This window comes from Sinocyclocheilus grahami, unplaced genomic scaffold (genome assembly GCF_001515645.1).
Source record: "Sinocyclocheilus grahami isolate Dianchi unplaced genomic scaffold, SAMN03320097.WGS_v1.1 scaffold37.1, whole genome shotgun sequence".
Lineage (NCBI taxonomy): Eukaryota > Metazoa > Chordata > Actinopteri > Cypriniformes > Cyprinidae > Sinocyclocheilus > Sinocyclocheilus grahami.
Genome location: NW_015505216.1, coordinates 2,843,592 through 2,867,363, shown reverse-complemented (window position 1 = coordinate 2,867,363; position 23,772 = coordinate 2,843,592). Strand labels below are relative to the sequence as shown.

Genomic DNA, 23,772 nt, shown 5'->3' with positions numbered 1-23,772 from the left:
TTAATTTAGACGGTGAAGAATATGCATTTTTTTTTTTATACATGCGATTACTTTATACAATGCATGTAGCATTTTTTATGTGTTCTACTGTAGTGTTCTATTTTGTACTTTTGCTTGTATTTAGTTTCTTATTGTTATTTAAAATCGCTGATTGTTTTCTTTTCTTCAGTAAGCTTCAGTGATCCATTTACATTTTCAGAAAAGGTAATTTTTTGAGATCAAAGCCAAAATTATTTGGTTTTCTGGCTTTATCCTGTTTGGAAGCCTGAAATTAAACTTATTTGTCTTTTTAGGCAAACAAACAGACCCCAAAGCAATTTCTTTCAGAGAGAAAAGTAAATGGCTGACGAGAGGTGGAAAGAGGCAGCGAGTGAACAGAATACTAATTTCTATTCTCTCTAAGAGAGCACTGTTCACAACTTATGCGATACAGAGAAATCCTTTGAGCACTTTTTCTTTTTCGCCCGAGACTTTTTTTGGGTGTTAGAAAGGTTTTACACCTTTAAACAGACTTAAGTACATTTCAAAATGTCTGCCAGAAAAATTTCTAGGGTTGTCGCAACACTAACATTTCAGTTACCAGTATAAGGGATTCCTAAATGTATTTTTTTTGTCAGCCAAATCTCTTTTACCAAATAAGTTTACTTATTGAAGCAACCCTTATATTTTAAGTTAATATTTTAATAACACTCTCACATATGTTCACAGTTCTCTGAGGTCACTTAATGGTCACATGACACGTAGGTAAACAAGTATTTCTTCTTTTTTGCAAATGTTTTATAATAAAAAAAATATATATAGATTTTCCTTTATTAAAAATAAATAATGTTCATATACTTGAACTTGAGTACTGAAATCTATATTCTCTTTTAAATTTTAGAATTGATTAGGTACTGAACTAGAATGTTTGCCATCCCTACATATGTCTTTCAGTGATATTGCCATTCATTGTGAAAGAAATCAAAGTACATACCGGTACCAGTCATATAGTTCAATCTGGGTTGCCAGATCCTCCAGGGAGATGCTGAGATCGCTCCAAAAGGGAATGTCAGTCATCTGATGAACCAGCTCACTCCGCTGATCCTGGAGTTTCTGTACGATGGACAGGTAGTCTGTGTGCTTTGCATACTGGTCCTTTAGTAGCTGAAGGTTCTCGTCCACAGTCTGGCTCTGAGCTGATGTACTTTCTGACACCTACAGACACACACATTTGCAAGTTCTTTTCTCATGAGCTACAGATAATACAGTATAACATATAAATATGTCACGGAGATTGTCACGCTCTGGTGTGTTTTTTGGGAGATGGAGCACTATGTGAACATAACCCAGTGTGCATCAGTGCCTCACCAGTCTGTCCACTCCTGACACAGTGCGATTGGCATGGCGGAGGGAGTAGGTAAGCCGATTCACGCCATCACAGGTTTCGCCATTCCCGTAGAAACCAACAGCAATGCCAGCGCTGTAAGGAGACAAAGAGAGAGGCATGAAGAGGAATGGAAGCCTTCAGCAGAGCCGTGGTAACCCTGAGGAATAGGTCAGTAATGTCCCAAAACCCCTGCACACAGCCGGCAGAAGACACAGAGAAGCATCTAATTCAGACTCTATTGTCCTCATAACACAACTGAACACACATGAATAACTTATTTAATAAGAGTGAATTCTCACAGATCATTCAGGACACTGATTTACAGCACTCATTTCTAAAAAGGAGTAGTTAGGAATGTTTCAGGAGTACATGTAAAGATTTGAAACTAATTATAATAAAATACTAAAAATAATCAATTCATCTTGTGTGTATTTTTGTAATAACCATAAATACACTATATGCATACTGTTAAAATTATTTTAACTTTTACTCCGTAAAGACATAAAATTGATCAAATTACAGACAATTATACAATATATGCTGTTCTTTTGAACTTTCTATTCAAAGAATCCTGAAAAAAATGCATCCTGGTTTAGACAAAAATATTAAGTAGCACAACTGTTTTTAACATTGATAAAAGGCTTCTTAAGCATCAAATCAGCATATTAGAATGATTTCTGAAGGATCACGTGACACTAAAGAATGGAGTAATGACTAATATATTAACACATACAAATGAATTTGTAATGTTGTTTCACAAAATTACAGATTTTACTGTATTTTTGATCAAATAAATGCAGCCTTTCAAAAACAAAAATCTTATAGATGACAAACTTTTAACAGTAGTGTATGTAAACAAATACAGAATAAATAAAAAAAGATTGAGCTTTAAAATATTTTAAATCCACTTGATATGGAAATTTGATGGGTAGTAAATAGGAAAGAGTTTAGTATTGTCTGAGAGAAATGAATTCTGAACAATATTGCATTACATATGGCATTACATATAACCTGAAGCATGCTGGTTCAAGCCTTATAATTGCAAACCTGTGAATAAAACAAATAGCCCTTTGCTCCAAGGGAATGCAATAAGAGCCCTAAATGTTAACGTAATGACTACTCACTTTATACATTTGTACAATTTGCAACTAACAAAATGCTTTTAGTCCATTTATTCTGTGCACATGTGAGAACCACAAGCGTAACTAGTGGTCAGATGATCGATAGCACTCTGTGAAACTCAACACAACATTGACTCAGACTGTTGGACTACAAGAACAGTGCTGGGAGAAGACTGAAAATGAATCGATTGCGCTAACAGCTTTGACCAACCAGAGAATCAGGTCACAAACAAACGGCTGCCCCACAAACCCACTGAGGCCGTTCACAGCAATGTACAGACCACCTGCACCAGAGATATGACCACCAACACATCCGACTTGAACTTGTTGCCTCACCACCAGGTGGCAGAAAAGCACAACCCGCCGACGGGGCTTTCAATCCCACTCATTCCCATTCCCCACCCTCTCTCGCTCAAGTATGTCTCCCAACTCCATTGTAAAGCATTCAACGGCAGCTACAATCAGCAGCCACCCCGCTTAAGGGGGTTCTGCGGCTAAACAAAGAGCTATTCACTGCAGGAAAAGCCCCACGGCTCTCAGCCAGAGTACATTTAAGACACATTCCGTGCATTTGCCAGTCTTATCATTTGCTTCGCGAATGGGCCAAAGTCTAAGTATTAAGATTTCACAATAACACCTGAAGAACCCATTGTCGCTGAAGCACTACGCAGGAACTCACTTGAGTGAGAGTCTCTCAAACTAGCTCTATATTTTGTAAACATGCAGTTAGTTGTGCTAAGATGACGTGGTGTGTTGGTTTTATTCTCCATGCGCTGTGCTGTTCAGACGGGGCGTGTTGCGGCACGAATGTGCAGATCAGGAAGCAGATGTCACCTCGCCCGTCCCCCCGAAACCATGGTCATGTGACCCATTAGAGAGGTCTCAGTGGAGTTCCCAGCATTCCTGCTACACGGTAAATCTGGTGGATAATCTGCATGAGCAAAGTTAACTAAATACACAAAAACAGTCTAATCTCTCATAGCACAACATAAATGGTTAGAGAGTGATATGAGGGCCATTTCTTTTCCAGTGTTGTTTGTATTAAAACAAATTATAATGCTACTTGTGTTTACACTACTACAGAACTATGCAAAGAGTTCACTAAGAATTTATCTGTTTGTAAGAAGCAGAGGTTCACTGTGTTTCCCAAGGCAGCAAAAATAAATTAATACTTCAGGACTATTATTTGTGTAAGGTAGTGTTCTGATTGTTTAAATGGAAGATCTTATATATATATATATATATGGTATGTACCCATATACAAGGTATGGGTAGGACAAACAAGCCTGTCAGCTATAAAACTGTCAGCTTAAAAAAAAAAAGGGGAAAAAAGGGCAGCTGTGAGGTTTATAGGGTCAGATACATCAAACCATACAAGAGACATCTCCGATAATAGTTATACCGAGAGAAGGGAAAGTGATTGTAGGCTCTAAGGCAAGATATGACCCGAGGACAGATCAATCAATGTTCCCACAGCTGTGGCCTTTGGTGGTCCCATATCACTGCTGTCCTGTATTAAAGAAAGCTCAGTCTGTCAGACAGTCTCTATTCTGGGCCACAACTCTCATGGGTCCATACAGACATACTGCAAACAACAAATAACAAAAATAAGCCACATGACTCATCAAAATCTATCCCAGCGCTCCCTAATGCTAAGAAGCAGACTTGAGTTGTATAACATATAATAAGTAATGACCTGTGATTGTTGATCAATGTGAATGGGGTTAAATGCTCCTTAGAGAATAACACTCCACTGACTGGACCGATCACGCTGAGCAATCTCATTGCTCATGCTCGTCCTGGTGCGCCCTTCCCCCTAAAGCACAGCGTCCCGAATCAATGGGGATTTGGATAAGTGGAGTGTCACACAGCTAAGACGAGACTAGTCTGGTCACTGTACCCAAAGAGTGAGCGGCCTTTGGTGTTGTATATCTGTATACAACAGCTATAGTTACCAAAAAACAAAAACAAAAACATACATATAAATACACAGAAAGAGAGAGTTATACAAAAAGTGCAATCTTCTTGCAAAAATATATAATTTATTAAAAAAACAAAAAAAAACACATGACATGACAGAACAAATGTCAGGTCTATTAGCTTGCAAAACTTAATGCACAGATTTTTGATCGCTCCATTGCTATAGTTGTCACAGTTATTTAAAGCATTTTTAAATTCAATCCCACATTTAAATATGGTTCTCAATCTAAAAATGTAACTGTGTAGCTAGCAGAAAATAATTTGATGAATGTCTGTTATTGGTTACAATGCTCAGCGCTAAAAAAAATATGTAAATAGAAACCTTTGAGACATTCAGATTAATTACACATACAGGAGTGCTTATAAAAGAGCTTATTCTAGTGAGACAAAAATGGTAGTGAAATCTTATATTTCTTTTATCTTATAGTTTTATCTATAAAGATAACTATTGACATTATCGCAATATTCCCCTAGTAAAAAAACAATTTAAAATACATCCATTTCATACTAAGAATAGTTAACATTTACTGACATATCGATCAAGCCTAACTGATATAAACATTTTAATTAAACTTTATTTGGAGTAGGCTACTACTTGTGCACAATGCACATTTCTTAATATTAAGCCTAAAATGTGTTTTAGAATCAGCTACTGTTTTGTTATTAGTTTAAGTATTTGCTATTGACTGTTCAAATGCGGAGTTTTGCGCATCGTGTGTGCGCGAGCGAGCGCAAGCGAGAGAGAGAGAGAGAGAGAGTCACATCACATCACATCACAGGAGTCAGCTGTCTTAACCGTGGCTTGTGTACTGCAAACAGATACAAGCTTCATCATTGTGTCTGTCACAGGACTCTGTTCCCCTTTCGGGCTCTGTCGTTACATTTATTTTGAAAGATGACGCTCGCGATTATGGTAAGGGGCGTTACATTTCCGACAAGTGCTTGCGTTGTTCGGCCAATCACAATGCACTGGGTCAGCTGATTTACTGTCTTTACATTTATTTTGAAAGATGAAGCTGGTGATTATAGTAAGGGGCGTTACATTTCTGACGAGTGCTTGTGGTGTTCGGCCAATCGCAATGCACTGGGTCAGCTGGCCAATCAGAGCAGACTGCGCTTGTCGGAAGGAGGGACTTTGTAGAAAACGAAGCGTTTGAGAGAGGCGGGGCATAGAGGACCTACAATAATGTACAGTATTTGAAAAATAATGTGTTTTTTGAACATTAAAGCATGTCAACATATTCTGTTACACCAAATAATGATCTTTAAAAAAGCATCATATGACCCCTTTAAGTATACCAGTTTAGTACACCAAATTGCAGGGTATTTTTATTAAGTGCATAAATATGTAAAATGTATTTGTAGTATACCTTGCATTAACGAAATGTATTTCAAATACATTTTAGTATTTATTTTTCACAGGGTCACATTACCCAATGTTATATTGTCAGCAAAGATACTGCCTGAAGCTGCTCACTACGTTTTGGTTATGGCATCAAAACCTAAAAAAAGGACAATTTCACCATTGTGTTGGGTTTTCCTAGATCGCATCACATATGTAATGATATTACAATTATAATAATAATAATAATAATAATGTAATATTATAATATTATTTCAAAATCAACTAGATGGTGGTTGATGGTTTCATGATGGTTTCAGGTTCACCTGAAGCCAATTAGACATTTCTTAGAGTATGTTTACATATTACAGGATGTTTATCAATCTATAAATGAGTGGAATGGAATGGCACAGGGTCAAGACACATTTAAAACATTTTTAACAACTTTGTTCTTGACACGTCTTCTTTAAAAAGCAAACATTGTGGTGGAAGCATAACGTAATGGCCGAAGACATCTATTTTAAGGTGTATGGCTTTAGAAGTAGGTGATGAATTTAACAAAGCAACTTTTCTGAGATGATTTACTATGCAAACTACCTAACAGCTAAATCACATCATGCTGTGCGCATGCAAATCAAAACACCACCTCTAAAAAAAATATCAAAACTAAAAAGAAAAATCCAGATTAACTCATCATCAGCTGAACAACAAGATGAAAAAAAGGACAATTTCACCATTGTGTTGGGTTTTCCTAGATCGCATCACATATGTAATGATATTACAATTATAATAATAATAATAATAATAATAATGTAATATTATAATATTATTTCAAAATCAACTAGATGGTGGTTGATGGTTTCATGATGGTTTCAGGTTCACCTGAAGCGAATTAGACATTTCTTAGAGTATGTTTACATATTACAGGATGTTTATCAATCTATAAATGAGTGGAATGGAATGGCACAGGGTCGAGACACATTTAAAACATTTTTAACAACTTTGTTCTTGACACGTCTTCTTTAAAAAGCAAACATTGTGGTGGAAGCATAACGTAATGGCCGAAGACATCTATTTTAAGGTGTATGGCTTTAGAAGTAGGTGATGAATTTAACGAAGCAACTTTTCTGAGATGATTTACTATGCAAACTACCTAACAGCTAAATCACATCATGCTGTGCGCATGCAAATCAAAACACCACCTCTAAAAAAAATATCAAAACTAAAAAGAAAAATCCAGATTAACTCATCATCAGCTGAACAACAAGATAACCATCACAATCATTCGTAAATAATTATCACTATAAAAAGAAAAATTTCATCCTAGACTTAAAGTGTACCACTTAAAAGTGAGAATGAAGCCCGCCTAAAGCATTACTGGCTGCAGGCATGCATTATGAGAATATTAATATCACATTATGAGAAATCCTGAGTCATGTCCCTCGCAGGTGTGATGATTATTAATGGTGTTTGTGTTGAAAATGGGCTCATCTTCCTCCCCACAGGGAGGAGTCAGCAAGGAGCCTGTGAACATGACAGAGAAAGTGTTCTCCATATTTCCACTTCCACACAGGACCAGATGTGCACTGATAAACTTTCACAGAAGGGAGGATGCTTGCTCAACGTGCAAACTCGCAGCAGAAAGCATGAGACAGAGAAAAACTGAGAGAGAAGAGTTTTAGTAACTGATTTAGGTAAAGAGTTAACAGTGCGAGACTGACAGACAGAGTGAGGATGTGTGAGACTAACTCCGCATGGATTAAACAAGTTCCACATGGAATCACTTTCCCCCACAAAAACTAAAAATCTAAACAAAACTAAAACTAAAGAAACCAAAACAAACCAAAGCAAAGCAAACTAATACCAAATCAAAACGAACCAAACTAAAAAGCAGCAAACCGAAAATAAATAAATAAATAAACAAACAAACATCATCATCAATGTTGGTCTAAAACGGATGCAATTTACTTTCTGTAAACTTATTTTTATTGATTCACATTTTGTTTTATATTATATATATTGTTTTAATGTGCACTGATATATAATCTAAATAAGACCAGCATATGTATTAAGTAACTAGTAAGGTCAAGTTTGCTTCCATGGTGGCTTTAGAGAAGATAAGAAGAGACAGCAACACTCCTTAGAGTTTTTTTGCCTCGTCTTTGAGCTCTTTACAACTTCCGAGCTGGGGGGAAAAAATGGACCGTACTGAAGACAGGATTTACTGCTTGGTGTGTAACACATAGTGACCATAAAGTTCACACCTGTCATCAACATACACTGAAGAACAGAGACTCACAAAACCACACAGCAGGCCCTCTCTCATCCTGACACCATCACAGACAGACTTCCCTGAAGAGCGAGCGCACGTTAACATGGAAAAAACAGGAGGATCAGTCATGAGATGTGGGGGGTGGTGGTGGTCTTTTTTGTGAGTCCTTGATGATGGCTGTAATGCCAAAAACCGTAAGTTAGGAATTGCCGGGAAAGATGCTGCCATAGCAACAGAGTTTATTTGAGACAGGATGTCAGACTGGACAATAGCCGAGCCTCAACTTTCCCACCAAATTATTTTCATTCACATTGTGTCAAACATCATCATAGCAAAAGCAAGCATTACTTATTCAATCTGATTGTTTATGAATCCTTCCACTGGTTTTCATTCACTCAAAGAAACATCTTGACATCTTGAATTTTAATGGATTATAATGCACTTTAAAAAAACACAACGGTTGATTCTGAAGACAATGAAGGAAAACTAGAGTTTAGGACAGCAGAAACACTCTTTGTGGTTTCATGCATTATAGCAACAGCACCATACAGAAGGTTGTGTCTGAAGTTCTTTATTCTGCAGCTCAGCACTTTGTCATCATCGACATTATAACACACCAGGAATGAAACAGTCAATGTTTCACCTCAGCAATCTAGTGGCTTCAACTGGATAAGCTATGAAAAACATTACAATGCAATGACATTTACATTATCGCATTTCGTGCGCCACTGATAAGGCTGCTGCCTGATGCACACCTAAAATTCGAATGAAACGTTTTTGCATTCGAATGTGGATTTTAATTTTAATTGCGCCAAATATTCGAAATTCCATTTTTTTTTGACAGCCCTACTAAGACATAATTGGCCAAAAGCTAAGAAAAACACATTTAAATGGATAGTTCACCCACAAATTTAAATTATCCCATGATTTACTCACCCTTAATGTATAAGATTTTCTTCTTTCAGGCGAATACAATAGGAGTTATATTAAAAAAATGTCCTGGCTCTTACAAGCATGTGGCAGTGAATGGTAGTCGAGATTTTTAAGTCCAATAAAGTGCATCCATCCATCATAAAAAGTGCTCCACACGGCTCCGTGGCATTAATAAAGGCCTTCTGAAGTCAAGTGAAGTGTTTGTGTAAGAAAAACATCCATATTTAAAACTTTAGAAACCGCAATCTCTAGCTTCCGCTAACTGTCGTACATGCGTATCAAAATCCTGTCATTTTTCCTCGTTTTGTACTTCTAATTCATGACTGGCGTTTTGTTTTGCTCTCTCCTCTGCATTTCCATGTTCATCACTTCTCACCGGAAGCTTGCTGCGAAAGTCAGTGTTTACCAGTAATGTCATTTGCCCAAAACGGCACCGCCCCCCACCTTCGTTATGATTTTGTTTTTATAGTAATAAAAATCCTTTAGTTCCGTTAGAGAACAGACACAATTAAAAACCAAAGCGGCTGCTCAATGCAGCGTGCTGAACAACAGTGGCATCACAGATCAGGAGCAGGAGTCAGATTTCATTTATCAAGTGAGGAGCGAGTCGAGCTGACTGACAAGAATGGTGAGGTGAGACAGACAAGACTATGGCGGAAGATTTAGTTTCGAAACAAAATGCAAAAGCGCCTGTTTGGCAATATTTTGGATTTTGAAAAGCCTTTTGCCATTTATCTAAAGTGATTTTGGAAGTTTTGTTTAAAAATATTCATTTCTTATTTATTTGGTTCCACAGTGTTAGCTGATTTTCATTTTTGTATACCTATTTAAACTGTGTATTTTATTTTACATCAAGGTGTATGCCGTGCCTCCAAGCTTTCTTATTCGTTTTGCTAATAAACGTTCCATGTTTCTTATTTATTTGGTTCCACAATGTTTGCTGATTTTCATTTTTGTATACCTATTTTAACTGTGTAGCCCAAGTAATTTGTTATTTTATATTAGGCATATAGCATGGTGTATTTTTATTTGTTTTGTTAATAAAAGTTCTATGAGTTTGACGTTGTATTGTGTTGTTTGTTTTGTTTTTTTTTGCTTGAATTGAATCAACGCCAAATTGCGGCTAATTTGAAAATGAAAGTAAAATGCGCATGGCGCTTTTACAAGTTATTTAAAAGCAAAGGAAAGTGAAGAAAAGAAGGAAAACTCAAACGAAATCACGGTTTATCTGTGGTTCCAGAGCAACAGTCTGAAGAGAATCCCGGCAAGCAATTTGGTTCAAGTTCAGCTGCCTGAATAAGAAACTGAATGTCTCATGGATATCTAGTTCACTTCCTACTCAAACTCTGAAGCCATTAATCTGGCAATTCCAGTGATTAGTTCTTCATCAAAAGCACTCATCTCATCAACCTTCTTACCACTTACTAACTTCTTTACCAGATTGACTGATAAACAAAATCTGGGCACTGATAATACCTTAAAAGGGTAGTTCATGTAAAAATGAAAAATTCAGTCATCATTTATTCATAACCATGTCATTCCAAACCTGTATAAATTCCTTGCTTGTGCGAAACATAAAAGAAGATATTTTGAGAAATGTCTCTCATTGTCTATTGTAACCAAAACTGTTTGGCTACCAGCATTTCTCAAAATATCTTCTCCTGAAGCCAATGAGTGCAAAATGTTGAAACTGCCGCCAAAGTAACGCACTAAAAACAGGACAGTATTGGCTAAGCATTTCAGTACTGCAATACAATTAGTTTCTGGCCTGATGAACTTTCATATTCATACAGTGGACATTTTCATTTGGATAATCCTTACATTAGCCCTTGCCACTGAGGAGTTTTGGGGCTACAGGTAGAAATAACCCCACGCCTGCAGCTAGAGGAATCAGAGCTGTTAACACAGCCATATTGAACCCCAGAGAGAGCTCCAAATGAACTACAGAGATTAGTACAGAAATGACTTCCCTTCCAGAAATTAAACCCTGCAGCCCTTCAGATAATACACACCTTCCTTTACACTCTAACAGACAGAATGACATTTTTCCAGCTGGGGATCATTTGATAAAAGCATCTCTCTGGAGACTCTGACTACAGTTGTCATCTTCTGCCTGAACGATCCGCTGATATGAGGAAGAATGCATTCAGACTCACCTGCAGATGAGGGTGGCAATGATGACGCACCAGGCGGTGCAGCAGCAGTCTGCGTTTGGCTGCTCATCGCTCTTCTTACGGCGGCAGCACAGCCAGCAGGAGTAGATGAGGAGGAAGAGGAGGTCCAAGGCCAAGCATGCCAGAGCTACACTGCCCAGCAGCAGGATAGACTACGCAAGAGATGAGAAGAAAAAATTAGCCACCCAAATAATCTGTTATTTAAGTGACATTATCATTATGGCTTTCTCTGGTTCTGAATATTAAGAGATACCCGCAACGCCAGTTTAAATGAGAATCAAGACATTTTTCGGTTATAACTTCTGGAGAGAAATAGCCTAGACACTGGACAAAGCTGAAACCTTCTAGAGCTCATGTCGAGAACCTGTGTTTGCGCATGCTAACAAATACAGTATAGTTTGAAAGGCTTTAGCCTCTAAAACAAATCACAAAAAAAATCTTTTGGAAAAAAGATTTTACAAAATGTTTTAGGGCTACCAAAATTAACATGTTAACTTAGATATTTATTAAATGGCTACCAGAATTTTAACATTTACATTGTTTCATTTTGAGACTGCAATTCTATTCTATTGACAACACTAACTTCCAAATTATAACCAAATATTGGATTCAATCTTTTTTTATCAACTTGTATTCTTTCAGTTAGCAAGGAGTTTGTATTTCTTTTTGATCTGAACTTCTGTATTGAATGAAAATGGACAAAATAATCCACAAATAATGTTTTTTTATTTTATTTATTAATTGATTGTTTATTTGTTTATTTACCCCAAAACGGAAGTGCACAAGTTCAGATCAATGAGGCCTACTATCAATTAGTCCCAAAAGAAATACAAAAGCTGTGCTAATTGAAAGCAAGCAAGTTGATAAAAAGACTGAATCCATGATTTGGTGATAATAGCATAGAGAGATTTGCAAGCAATTTTAAAAAGGCCAGTCATTTTTGAACGCCAAATTAGGTAAAGGGTTAAACTGAAAAAAATTATTCTACATATAATTCTGCTATAAATAAATGTTCTACCTTGATAATACCCGTCATAAATGAAAAAAAAACAACATGTTGGTACATATATAAATGACCTACTTTACTGTTCATTTCAGTTTCATTTTCCCGACAATGACTCTTTTTAATTCAAAATATGACTAAGACAAATCAAAGGCACCTCATAACACTTCCCCTTTTATTAAAATTGAAAATGGTGCGTGGGTCGCTCTAAACCGAGTCTCCCGCTGCAACTCACGTGACAAGTAACCTGCAGGGGAAGTTTTATGTAGAATGAGGTCAGAGCTATTCTCAGTTAAGACACGCACTTCACTCTGGCAATCTTGTTGTGACAACCACACAGGCATTAAGCACTTTAAGATTGTCTGCACTCACATTCCTCAAAAACCGACCCAATTCTGGTCCCGCCAGATTAGCGGGGGAATCGGTCAAATGGAGACACCCATGATGGGTTTGGCCTGGTATCCAATCAGTTAATCTGCATGGACTCACTGAACCCCTCTTCACATGCAAGCATTTCAAATCTCCCAAATCACATAGTTTCCATACGGCTTTCAACCTGTGCCAAGCTGTCCGTCAAGCTCACAGTGTGTGATCAGAGGAGGGCTAGGAAAACCATTGTGCTGGCTCAAAAGGGCCCAGCGAGTCAGACTGGAAAAGCGAGCAGGTCTTAAAAGCACAGACTGTAATGCTAAAAGGGCATCATTGCTCAGCGCATTTACTTTAAAACACAAAGCCTGATTGTTTGACTCCAGATAATTCTTTGGGCTTATTAGGCTCAGAAGATTCCAGCGAATGTTCAGGTGAGAGGTTTATCAGACCACCTGGAAACAAAGTTGTGTTTTCACTAATAACACCACTTGTGATCTATTGACACAGTCTAAAGAAGAACTAGAAGTTGTGGACTGACAATTGTGACAGTGCGTTTAAAAGTTTGTTTGATGCAACTGTTAACAAATACACAAGATATCAATCAATACAGCTGTATATTAAAATTTGTTTCATGTTTGTGAAGTAGTCGATTTCTGAAGGATCATGTGACTCTGAATATTGAAGGAATGGCTGCTAAAAAGTCAGCTTTGCTATCACAGGAACAAATTATATTTAACATATATTCAGATAGAAAACTTATATTAAATTGTATTTCACAATATTACTGTTTTTGCTGTATTTTGATCAAATAAATTCTGCCTGGCTGGTCATTTATGTCAGTCACTCTGCCATTTCCAATCTAAATTTCCCCAGTCAGGATATGGTAACAAAAGTTTGCCTCATCATTTGCTAAATTAGACCAATTTTATCATTACATCAATTATAACAATTCACCAGTTGAAATCTAGGTTAGGGTAATAGGCTATAGGGTAATAGTGTAATCATGCAATAGAACAACAAGTATGCTTCACAGCTCTTGTTTACTAGACATAGGCCATGGTAATTAGATCACCAGTTAACACACCCTTCTAAGCAGTCAGTCTGCCCTCAAAACCAGGGATTGTTCATGATAGTCGACCAGCTGATGGATCTTTGGCCATTGCATAGCAAGATGAAAATATCAACACGTTCGCGTCATGATACTGTCGTGAACGCACCTCCACAAGTGACGCAGTAGAGATGAAAATGTGGAATAAAGTTGTTATTTTTGTTTTCTTTACGCAAAAAATTATTCTGGTAGCTTCGTAACTTTACAGTTGAGCCACTGATGTCACACGGACTACTTTGTCGATTATCTTGATACTTTTCTGGACCTTGTACGTGGTAGTTACCTTGTGGTCTATGGGAGGGTCAGAGAGCCCTCATATTTGATAAAAAATATCTTAAATTGTGTTCCGAAGATGAACGAAGTTCTTACGGGTTTCGAACAACACGAGTGTGAGTAATTAATGAGTAAATAATGATAATTTTCATTTTTGGGTGAACTATAACCCTTTAACACTTACCAGGGTCACTGAAATAACTGTTTTACAATGAATCATCACCTTAAATGAATCAGTCATCATAACTAGGCGAATCACTGTCATCACTTTTGGTCAAGTCCAACTCAAACCCAAAACCGTTCAATACAACAACGGGAAACGTGAGGCAGGATCTCATCTGAGACAAACGAGGCGTGAATGATGATGATGATGGCTGATATGACGTCTCAGGATGAGGAAATTTGTTACTTGGTGCCAGCACCATCTGGGAGAATGGCCAGTAAGCACTCTTGATATGATTAATCAGTGCTTAAATACCCTCATTTATAAAGAATGGCAGATCTTGCCAAAACTGCATAGCTGACAACCTCTGATAATGTGTTTGGAGTGATTAACAGCCTTTGCGTCCATGAGATGATCTCAGCGTACTAGCAGAAAGCTGTGCTTTTATATAAATATAATAAACACATACATACATACATATATATATAAAAAAAACACAACGCAACTGAATAATCAGCCCTAGTAGAAAATGGCAGAAGAAACGAGAGGATTGCATGTCTACTAAATCCATCTACTTAATTGGTTTCAAACAAGAAAAACAAGTTACAAATAAGAAGAAACATCATATTAGCCAGCGTGGGGCATTACTGTCAAAAACAGCTTTAAATGTTGTATTTACGTCCTGTAGCTCAAAGTGCTTGCATCACCAAGGTCATAGTTTCGACTCTTAGGGAATGCATGAATTGACAAAATGTGTACTTTGAATACAATGCAAGTCGCTTTGTATAAAAACACCTGATAATGTGTTAAAATAAATGTAAATCTAACACAATCTATTCTACACGTTTTCAACAGACTTCCCACCAGTTATGATATGAAACACAGCTGGCATTTGCCAACTCAAGAGTGCTTGTGTTTTCCTGTGAGAACTTGTGCCAAGGAGGTCACCGCAACTTCCGAGGTTTCTCCTTTTGCTGCTAACAGGAAAAGACCCAGACTCAGCTTTTCTAAACAGACGGTAATCTTCTGCAGATTATCTTAATGGATCTACTCTTTCCATATGCTGATTCAGGACGCGGCGTAGCGAGAGATCCCTTTGAGCGATAGCACTGCCCAAGAACAACAGCAGCATTTCAAACAAGGTCACTGTGCTGAAGGCTGTAGGCCATCCGAATGATATTTGCAAAATATGCACCACCCTTTATCCTGTCACGTTTCAGAGAAAGGAAGTTTTCGCCAAACATGGAATCTCACTGTGCTCTACTAAGTGAGGACAAATAAGCTATGTCATATTAAGGGACTGATTTTTATCTAAAAACCTACAAAAACAATCAACCGTTGAGATGTAATTCAGCTTTATCAAGTGGTATTAATTTTATTTATTAACGGAATGGTACTAATGGTATTTTTCTAAATTATACCGGTTTCACGGTACATGACGGTATTTTTTTTTCATGCATGACCGAGTGTTAACCATATTTTCTACTGACAGAGAGGAAATACTGCAGTATATTGACTTAGAATTCCCTATTTTACTGTCATGATGAATCAATATTGTCAAAAAAAATACCACACTAAATAGTGACTAAACACGACCCCTTTTAATACATGTTAACCAGGAGTCACTCATTTATAATCGCGGCATCGTCTGATAAAATCAACATGCATACCTACACTAAAGAGCGGCTATGCGGTTGTGACAGCTGCTAGGAAGCGCTGTTTTGTACTCATTTATTGACGAGTCTGCTGCGGTGCGGCCAAGTGAATGCGCTGCTTCTCTGCCGCTCACTGCACAGAACAGATACTGAGAGAGGTGACACTTCTCCGGGAAAGTCAGACCTTGCAATCACGGGACAGCACTGGCGAAATCTTCCAACTGAATCATAGCTAAGGTTTATCCAAAAAAGTCGCTAGGTTTGTCAGTATGAATATTCTATGGAAAAAAGCCGCTAAAAGGGTCTGAAAGTAGCTAAATCTAGTGCTAAAGTCATGTTTGTGTGTGAGACGCGGGAGCTGATGGCAGGGGGCAGTGGATATTTGTGACGATCAATGTGGATATTGTGGATGAGTTCTTCTGTGTCATCACGTTCTATTAGTTCTACAGCTTCAGTTTCGGAACTTTCATGCTTCGTAACATACAGCTGTTCCCTCACCACAGTGCACCAGTGAAAAGGGACCCCTTTCAAACAGTGTCGTGTTCCGAACGTTGTTTAAGCGACATACACCGTATTGCGGTATTTAAAAAATTCATATAACAAAAATAAACTTATACAAATATAAATAAAAATCAGTATGAACCGGTATACCGCACAGCACTAACACCTGCCACAGGAAATAACACATTTTTGCATCCAAAATAGAAATTAAAGCTACAGGTTTGAAATTGTTTTGCAAGAGAATGTGCTTAAAACCTAATCAAGTCAACTCACCTTTATTTATATAGCGCTTTTAACAATACAGATTGTGTCAAAGCAGCTTTACAGTATCAAATAGGAAAATAGTGTGTCAATAATGCAAAAGGACAATAGTAAACACTCAATTTTCAGTTAAAGGCAGTTCATCATTGAATTCAGTGATGTCATCATCCAGCTCAGTTCAGTTTAAAAGGGTCCTATTATACTTTTTCACTTTTTTAATTTTAGTCAGTGTGTAGTGTGCATGTTTGGGCATAAAAAAGATCTAGAAAGTTACAAATCTCAAAGTCCACTCCAAAGGGAGATTTCGTTTTTTTTTAAATCCCTTTTCAAGAACTACAACGAATGACTCGTTTGGACTACAGCGTTTGTTTTCCGGGCTTTGTGATATCACAAAGCAGCTCATTGGAATATCATTACAAATAATTCCCGCCTACAGAAATTCGAATGGTTGGGAGGGGCGAGGTTGTGGTTGGAGCGCTTGGTTGAGTGAGCGCATCAGACGAGACGACGACGAAGTGCTGCTGCGGAGTTAGTGCATCAGAGAAAATGAAGAAGAAGAGCTGCTGTGCTGTAGCTTCAAATTTTCGGCACGTCTAGAACAATTTTTACAAGTACAACACGGCGTAGCAGGGTGCCGCGGACAGACGCTGAACGGCTCCGCCGGTGTGCCTACACTCATAGAAAATAATGTATTTGAATTTTAAAAACGTGGCGCGATGCGACGAGAGAAAAAAGTTTTTCAAACCACCAAGCATGAGAGCATGTTCTAGTACACCCCCAAAACAAAATCAAGACTTTGTAAAAGAGCATAATAGGACCCCTTTAAATAGTATCTGTGCGACGATATCGCTGGATATTAAGTGTCCCCAACTAAGCAAGCCAGAGGCGACAGCGGCAAGGAACCAAAACTCCATCGGTGACAGAATGGAGAAAAAGAAACCAGGCTCAGTCGGGGGACCAGTTCTCCTCTGGCCAGACGAAACAAGCAGTTTAATTCCAGGCTGCAGCAAAGTCACATTGTGAAGCACTCAACAGACCTAATGACACCACTTGTTATCTATTGACAACCCTAGTTTTAAACAGTAAGGGAAAATTTCATAGTCGGTAGGACTGGGACAATAAATCGATGTGCCAATTTATCGCGATATTTCCGGCCACGAGACGTTATCGATACTCTGGCACCAAGTATCGAAACTTTTTTAAACATACAAAAGGTCTAAATTCACACCTACACTGTGGCCGTTTACCAGTTTGGCTTACCGGAGCGGCAGTACCTCCAGACTTCTTGTGGTGGTGCTTCCCAGACTGCGGATGGACAGATGAACGGAAATTGTAATTCACAGCGAAGAAGAAATACGAGCGTAATGGTAGACCAATAACAAATCAGAGATGCACCGGCGTCTTATGTTTATGGAGATGAGAACTAAAAATCTGCCCCGGAATAGCTATCAGCGAGGGCTGTAGGCATCGATCACGTTATCACTGCAGAGCGCATACTGGGTCCATGAGTAGCCTAACCTCTCCACTCGGATCGCAGGTGGATTTCCGTCACTATATGGGTGAGAGAGAGCGGCGCTTGCGCGTCCAGTTTTATGTCAACAAAACTGGATGCTCTCCCTCTCTCTCAGATATTACAAGTGCACATTATGCAGTGTGGGCAGTGGGAACCGACAGGCAAAAACATAAATCTGCACCTATGGCATGGATGACGAAACTAAACCTTGAGCCGTAATACAGTGCAGAAGTGTGTGCTTGCCGCACATCTACATTTGAAATAACGAACTTGAGCGCGCAAAAGACGTGATGTGAATGGCTATGTCATGTGAGGGGCTCCGTTTTTATGATGAGAGGAAAGGTTGAGAAAACACTCCAGGTGCATTTTGAAATATATATATATATATATATATATATATATATATATATATATATATATATATATATATATATATATATATATATATATATATATATATATATATATATATATATATATATATATATATATATATATATATATATTAGGGGTGGAATGGTTTGCAGAAAAAAAAAAAAATCGAACCGGACGGTTCTCCACACACGGTTCGGTACACACTAGGACCACGGTTCAACTTAAATCTGACAACGCAGCTGTAATTTGATTTGCTATAAATAACATCTAACTCATCCGAAGAGCGCAAACCCGTGCCTCATAACACGCACAAATATTAAGCTCTCTGAAGTATTGTGTTTGAATGGACAAATTCACACAAAAATTGTCAAAATGCCAGTCTTGGTAAGTATCCTATAGCAGACATAGCCGGCTGAACGTACTTAAGTGTCTTAAAGTTACAGCACTTTCTTAATATTAATCAAACAGCAACAAAGAAATCACTCACTGCTCTTGATTTAATAGCTTTTGTTAACTTTAATAAAGATTCATCTTTAATGTATACAGTGAAATATGCAATGCTGTTTTACATTTAATTAATTTATTCAATTTCTGTACCTAAAAACTAATGTTAGACCTACCTAAAAAAAACCTGAAAATCACAGTTGATTTTATTTGTATCTTTACTCTATTGTATTTATTTGTGCTGTTGCTTGTAGTTAGATTATTCTTATTTTCTTTATTTTAATTTGACAGTATAGTTTTTCCCTAAACATAGCACACACCGAACCGTACCGAAACCGTGACTCTAAAACCATGATAAAAACCGAACCGTGAGTAAGTTGAACCATTCCATTTTCTGGATTTTTTTTTCTCATTTTGTCTCTCATAGTTGAGGTATACCTATGATGAAAATTACAGGCCTCTCTCATCTTTTTAAGTGGGAGAACTTGCACAATTGGTGGCTGACAATACTTTTTTGCCCCACTGTATATATAGTATTGTTATAGGATTGTGTATATCGATTATCGCAGAATCGCTGTATTCGTGATATTATCATATTGTGAGCCATGTATCGTGATTCATATTGTATCGTGAGGTACCCTGCGATTCCCACCCCTAACAGTGGGCAGAAAAAAGATGCAAAGCTTAACACTTCAAAACAAAAGTAAATACGCTTGAGATATTTAAATTAATTTTGAGCTAGTGCAGCGACAGTATAAAAACCAGTCTCTCTCTCTTTTTTTTTTTTCCAATATCACACTCAGACAACAAATAAGTTTACACAAAATTATATAGCTGCCTTTTTAGGAAAAATAAATAAATAAAAAATACAACAAACAAGCATCTCACATACAAGAGATATATAGCTTATAGCTTGAAATTTACATGTTGATATACCAAAGCATCGCTTTCCATTGATTTAACTTTCCTCAGGGAGCCATATAGCCTCCACATTGTCATGGAAAAGAGCTGAGGCTCTTTTCATTTGCAGTTGGAGCAGCAAGGGGCCAAATCTGGGTCAGAGACTTCTTTGGGAAACCAACAGTAATCTGGGGAGGAGTTAGCAACACTTTCAGAGAGGATGTCAAAAGCATTTCAGCCTTTGAAGGCAGACTGGATGGCAATAAACCTTCCCACACACATGCACAGGAAGTTAGTTGTTAACACCTAACTGTAAATGTAAACTGCAAAAGAAACAGCCATGCAAATCAGATTTGGAGTCATATGAAAGCTGAGCCATTAATATTTCAAACAAGGTTGTGTTTACACCGCTCCATGAATGGCTCCTTCATAAAGACTTCATAACTAGCTGACCACGTGATGAATTTATTGGCAATGTGCCACTATGAGAGACAGCTTGTGTTTCCTGCCTGGCCTGACGACAGGACGGCTTCGTCAGTCTGTGTCGCACCATGCAAACATGCTGACAAAACAGATTCTCAGCATCCCTGCTCTCACTTCCTGTGTGCCCAACAACATCCCTGAGAATGACACGCTAAAATGACTCAAACTCCAGTGCTACAATTAGTAAAAATGGAAATGTTCCCAGCGCTCACCCCACGACATGAAGAGGCCAGTCACGAATTTCTCCAACCTCCCCCACAGCCAGCCTGGGGAGTGGGTGTGGGAAAGCATGTAGGGGTTTGGTTTTTTAAATTTGCACTTCAAGCCGTGCTTAAGCCCACATTCCCACAACAAGACGACAGATCCTTTAACTAGTAGTAAGGCAAATGAACAACACTACACTGATGTTTTTAATAAAATGGTGGTTAAAGACCCCATGAAATCCAAACTGTGATGCTTTTTGTCCATGTAATTTAGCTTGGAAGTCAAAATCTAGTGTACTACTAGGTCATCACTAAAATTCACACACAAAAAAGTAACTTTAGAGGTAAATATGGTTCCTTCTGAAAGGGGACCACCCCAGTGACCCCTTTTGAACCAATTTTTTCGGAGAGAAATCCAATAAAATGTTTCCTAGAATGAGAAATGTGCCATCTCTTTAATTATAAATATAACCTCCCTCTGATTAGCATTTGCAAGTGCCAAATTATGCTTTGCTAGTGTGTCTTCAGCTGTGCTAACACTTGTACTTAATCTCCATTCCCATCCAACAATTGGTTGTGAAGTCAAACTATTTAGACATGGAAAGTAGCTGGAATTTAAAGTTGACAGATTTTCTCCTCAATACTGTGATGTATATCTGAGTGTAACAAATTATCGAAAAAACACTCGGTTGAAATCCATTGGTTGTTGATTGTATAGAGGCCAATCTGAATCGGAGTTTGCTAATGATGGTAAAAAAATTTTTAAAAAAAAGTGCGTTTTAAGTGGAATAAATGATTGGAAAACTTACCAGAGAGAAAGTAGTTTCACTAATTGTCACCAATTTTGTTAAAAACTAAATTACGCGGTCCAAAAAAATTAGGTGAAAGGTGACACATAGACAAATAGTTCACAAGAAGATCAAATTCACGTAATTGAAAAAATAGAATTTTCCTTCCATGCTTACTTTAATCGTTTACTTCAAGTGTTCCTTTTCCCCCAGTTGTTATATCAACTAAACCAGTGTTTCTCAACCAGGGGTCCGTGGACCCCTAGTGGTCCTTGACATAAGGCCAGGGGGTCCGTATAAAGTATTAATTTTTGTATAAATGTTGTATATTTTGACATGACATGTTCCCATGAAGGAAAATCCAATATAGCTGATGATATGGCCAAATACTGGACAAGTCAGCTAACTTGAATTATACTTGACTGCATTTGGTCCTCACAAAGACACAAATGATACGAGTCAATTTTGTTCTGGGGGTCCTTGAGGATGGTTCTGAATTGGACTGAATTGGACTGAATTGGACTCAACCTTTTGGTCCGGCACGCCAAAAGGTTGAGATTCACTGAACTAAACTACTAATTTAAATTAAAATAGGATGTGTCCACTTCCAGTTGCACCATATCAACACAATATGAACATGAATGAAGTACGACGGTTTGTATTTGGCAAATCTGGTATCTCTATGTCGTCGACATAAAAGCCAAATTGCTTATGGCTCTCAGTGGAATCTGGATGGTTGGTTGATGCTGAACAAATTTCCAGTAGAGTCCCTGAATACAACCATGAACTACTTACTAATAATCTCACCTTCAAATAGAGTTGCAAGTAAAAATATCCAGAATAACCAGCATTGTTTATGGATTTAAAGGATTACTTTTAAAGCTAATTTATTGTCGTTGTATGTTTCAGTTCAAATATACTTAAGACTTCAGCCAAATCCTCTTAGAAAGAACAGTTCCAGCGGAAACACATGGTTTAGCATGGTTTGATAAAGACTAAATATGAAAATACCACCTCTATTCAGAAATCAGTATCAAATTACTCCAAATAATGTTTGCGAATGTCAGATAAATTCCTAACTCCAGAAAAAAAAGACAATTATTTAACTATAAGAGATTTCCCAAACAACAATTTAGGTTAATCAACTCGACACTCAAGTTAGCCTTGTGTGCCTTCCTCATCTGCTGGCAGGTCTGTCCTCACCCAAACAAACCCAGCGGTCCAGTCTCATCCATCATCCTGCTGACTGGACCTCCCCTTCACAGCTTGGCTTTCATCCACGGCGATTTGTGAGAAGCACTGCCCAAACTCCCACAGTCCTTGCCTTTGTAAACATGAGACATGCTTTTCTCAATGCAATACCCATTGATAGCCAATGAGAAGTGTTAAGGGATGGAAAAGGGTGAAGTTCAACTAGAATATTAGACATTGGTACAATCCACTCGAGTTCACAGATGGAACGTTTGCCCCAAATATTTCAGAGTATTAAAATAGGATGTGTCCACTTCCAGTTGCACCATATCAACACAATATGAACATGAATGAAGTACGACGGTTTGTATTTGGCAAATCTGGTATCTCTATGTCGTCGACATAAAAGCCAAATTGCTTATGGCTCTCAGTGGAATCTGGATGGTTGGTTGATGCTGAACAAATTTCCAGTAGAGTCCCTGAATACAACCATGAACTACATGAATAATCTCACCTTCAAATAGAGTTGCAAGTAAAAATATCCAGAATAACCAGCATTGTTTATGGATTTAAAGGATTACTTTTAAAGCTAATTTATTGTCGTTGTATGTTTCAGTTCAAATATACTTAAGACTTCAGCCAAATCCTCTTAGAAAGAACAGTTCCAGCTGAAACACATGGTTTAGCATGGTTTGATAAAGACTAAATATGAAAATACCACCTCTATTCAGAAATCAGTATCAAATTACTCCAAATAATGTTTGCGAATGTCAGATAAATTCCTAACTCCAGAAAAAAAAGACAATTATTTAACTATAAGAGATTTCCCAAACAACATAATTTAGGTTAATCAACTCGACACTCAAGTTAGCCTTGTGTGCCTTCCTCATCTGCTGGCAGGTCTGTCCTCACCCAAACAAACCCAGCGGTCCAGTCTCATCCATCATCCTGCTGACTGGACCTCCCCTTCACAGCTTGGCTTTCATCCACGGCGATTTGTGAGAAGCACTGCCCAAACTCCCACAGTCCTTGCCTTTGTAAACATGAGACATGCTTTTCTCAATGCAATACCCATTGATAGCCAATGAGAAGTGTTAAGGGATGGAAAAGGGTGAAGTTCAACTAGAATATTAGACATTGGTACAATCCACTCGAGTTCACAGATGGAACGTTTGCCCCAAATATTTCAGAGTGATCAGCAAATATGAAAGATATTTTTAATTTATCATTATTAGTCACAGTTTCCCAAAAAAAAAAAAATATGTATTTATATATATATATATATATATATATATATATATATATATATATATATATATATATATATATATATATATATATATATTTTTTTTTT

The 23,772-nt window shown here is 37.6% G+C and overlaps 1 protein-coding gene across 2 annotated transcripts in view; it reads right to left on the bottom strand.

Moving 5' to 3' along the window:
* LOC107581706 (protein tweety homolog 3-like) overlaps positions 1-23,772 on the bottom strand; it is a 61,535-nt gene that overhangs the window by 31,211 nt on the left and 6,552 nt on the right. For both annotated transcript variants that reach the window (XM_016267333.1, XM_016267335.1), the window contains exons 2-4: positions 11,171-11,340; positions 1,348-1,459; positions 974-1,194 (exon numbers count right to left, since the gene is read on the bottom strand). In XM_016267333.1, the coding sequence (XP_016122819.1) occupies positions 974-1,194; positions 1,348-1,459; positions 11,171-11,340 (503 nt within the window). The remainder of the gene's footprint in view (positions 1-973; positions 1,195-1,347; positions 1,460-11,170; positions 11,341-23,772) is intronic.